Source organism: Austrofundulus limnaeus, unplaced genomic scaffold (genome assembly GCF_001266775.1).
Source record: "Austrofundulus limnaeus strain Quisiro unplaced genomic scaffold, Austrofundulus_limnaeus-1.0 Scaffold358, whole genome shotgun sequence".
In the NCBI taxonomy this organism is placed as follows: domain Eukaryota; kingdom Metazoa; phylum Chordata; class Actinopteri; order Cyprinodontiformes; family Rivulidae; genus Austrofundulus; species Austrofundulus limnaeus.
This window is the reverse complement of record NW_013952760.1, coordinates 537,207-538,451: the sequence shown is the minus strand read 5'-3', so window position 1 is coordinate 538,451 and position 1,245 is coordinate 537,207. Positions and strand designations below refer to the sequence as shown.

Below are 1,245 nucleotides of genomic sequence, written 5' to 3'. Positions count from 1 at the left end.
TATATGGACATGGAAATATAAGGAGAGCCTTATACAAATATAATATTTGCATAAGGAGATACAAATGCAGCCTTATCTTCCACATGTAAACAGTGCAGACTGGTGCACCTAGCTCTTCACAAGATGGCGCCTAAAATTCTCACCAAGCGCGGTCAGTGGCCGTGTCAGTGGTCCTGTTTCAGGGACAGGGGCTGCAGTTCACATTGGTTCAAATATAATTGAAGTTCTGCAGCTCGGGAAAAGGTCCTGATTGTGTTAACAGATGTCTGCACCCCTGAAGCAGTTTTCTGTTTTCTCCCTTCCTCGTTTGTTGGAGTTTTTTTTTGTGGTGACGTCACGAGCGCCTTTCAGTTTCCGGATTCGCTTTCTGTTCGTGAAAAAAGCAGGGAAAACGATTACCGCATCAGGTCCACCATATTGGTCCGGGTAACACCGGCTAGTATAAAACCACTGACCTATATACCAGTATACTCCTAGAAATGGGTCATTGAGTAAAACCGTTTAAATAAAATAAAATAAAATAAAATAAAACAAAATAAAACAAAATAAAATAAAACAAAACAAAAAGATGGTTTCACAAAATTATCACACACTAAACGTCACATTTGTATCTCCAAAAAAAAAAAACCCCAAAAGAATTAAACCTCGTCTGTCAATTTTGGACTCAAGAAATTTACACGTATTTTGCATCACACGCATTAAGTTAATCGTGTCCTGATTGGTCAGTCGGTGGAGACCCCGCCTCAAACCGGAAGCGCGGTAAAATTTGTGAGTGCGCTTTTTCAAGACTCCTGTCGTGGATTTGAAACGTCCGARGTAAAACTGCTTTCCTACATATTTTTTCAATCAGTGTTGATGATTAAATGTAATGCCGAAGTGTTCAGGTGACCCTCTGAAACGATAAAACTGTTGTAAATCCCGTTCGATTCCGAGACACGTTCTGCTGCGACCCAAACAAAATTAAATATTGAGATTTGTCAGCGCAGTCCGGTTTGTGTTGCTCTGCAGCGGGGATGGACGTGGAGGACATCCTGGAGTTCCGGGTCCCGGTGGAGAACAACAAGTCCSTGTTCGTGTGGGACATTCAGCCGGTTCTGACGGAGGCTCAGATCCATGTAAGTCCATCTGGACCAGGTCCGGAACCAGAAACTGGACCTGAGGGACCAGTTCTTGTGAAAACTATTAACTTTGTTTTAAATGGTTTCGTTTCTCATTTCTTGTTTGTTTGTCAGCAGGAAACCAATT

General features: G+C 42.1%; 1 protein-coding gene across 2 annotated transcripts in view; it reads left to right on the top strand.

Annotated features, from left to right (window-relative positions):
• Positions 1 to 759: 759 nt before the first annotated feature.
• Positions 760 to 1,245, top strand: part of rdm1 (RAD52 motif containing 1) — a 6,556-nt gene continuing 6,070 nt past the window's right edge. For both annotated transcript variants that reach the window (XM_014023191.1, XM_014023190.1), the window contains exons 1-2: positions 760 to 816; positions 1,009 to 1,115. In XM_014023191.1, the coding sequence (XP_013878645.1) occupies positions 1,014 to 1,115 (102 nt within the window). In that variant the 5' untranslated portion in view covers positions 760 to 816; positions 1,009 to 1,013. The remainder of the gene's footprint in view (positions 817 to 1,008; positions 1,116 to 1,245) is intronic.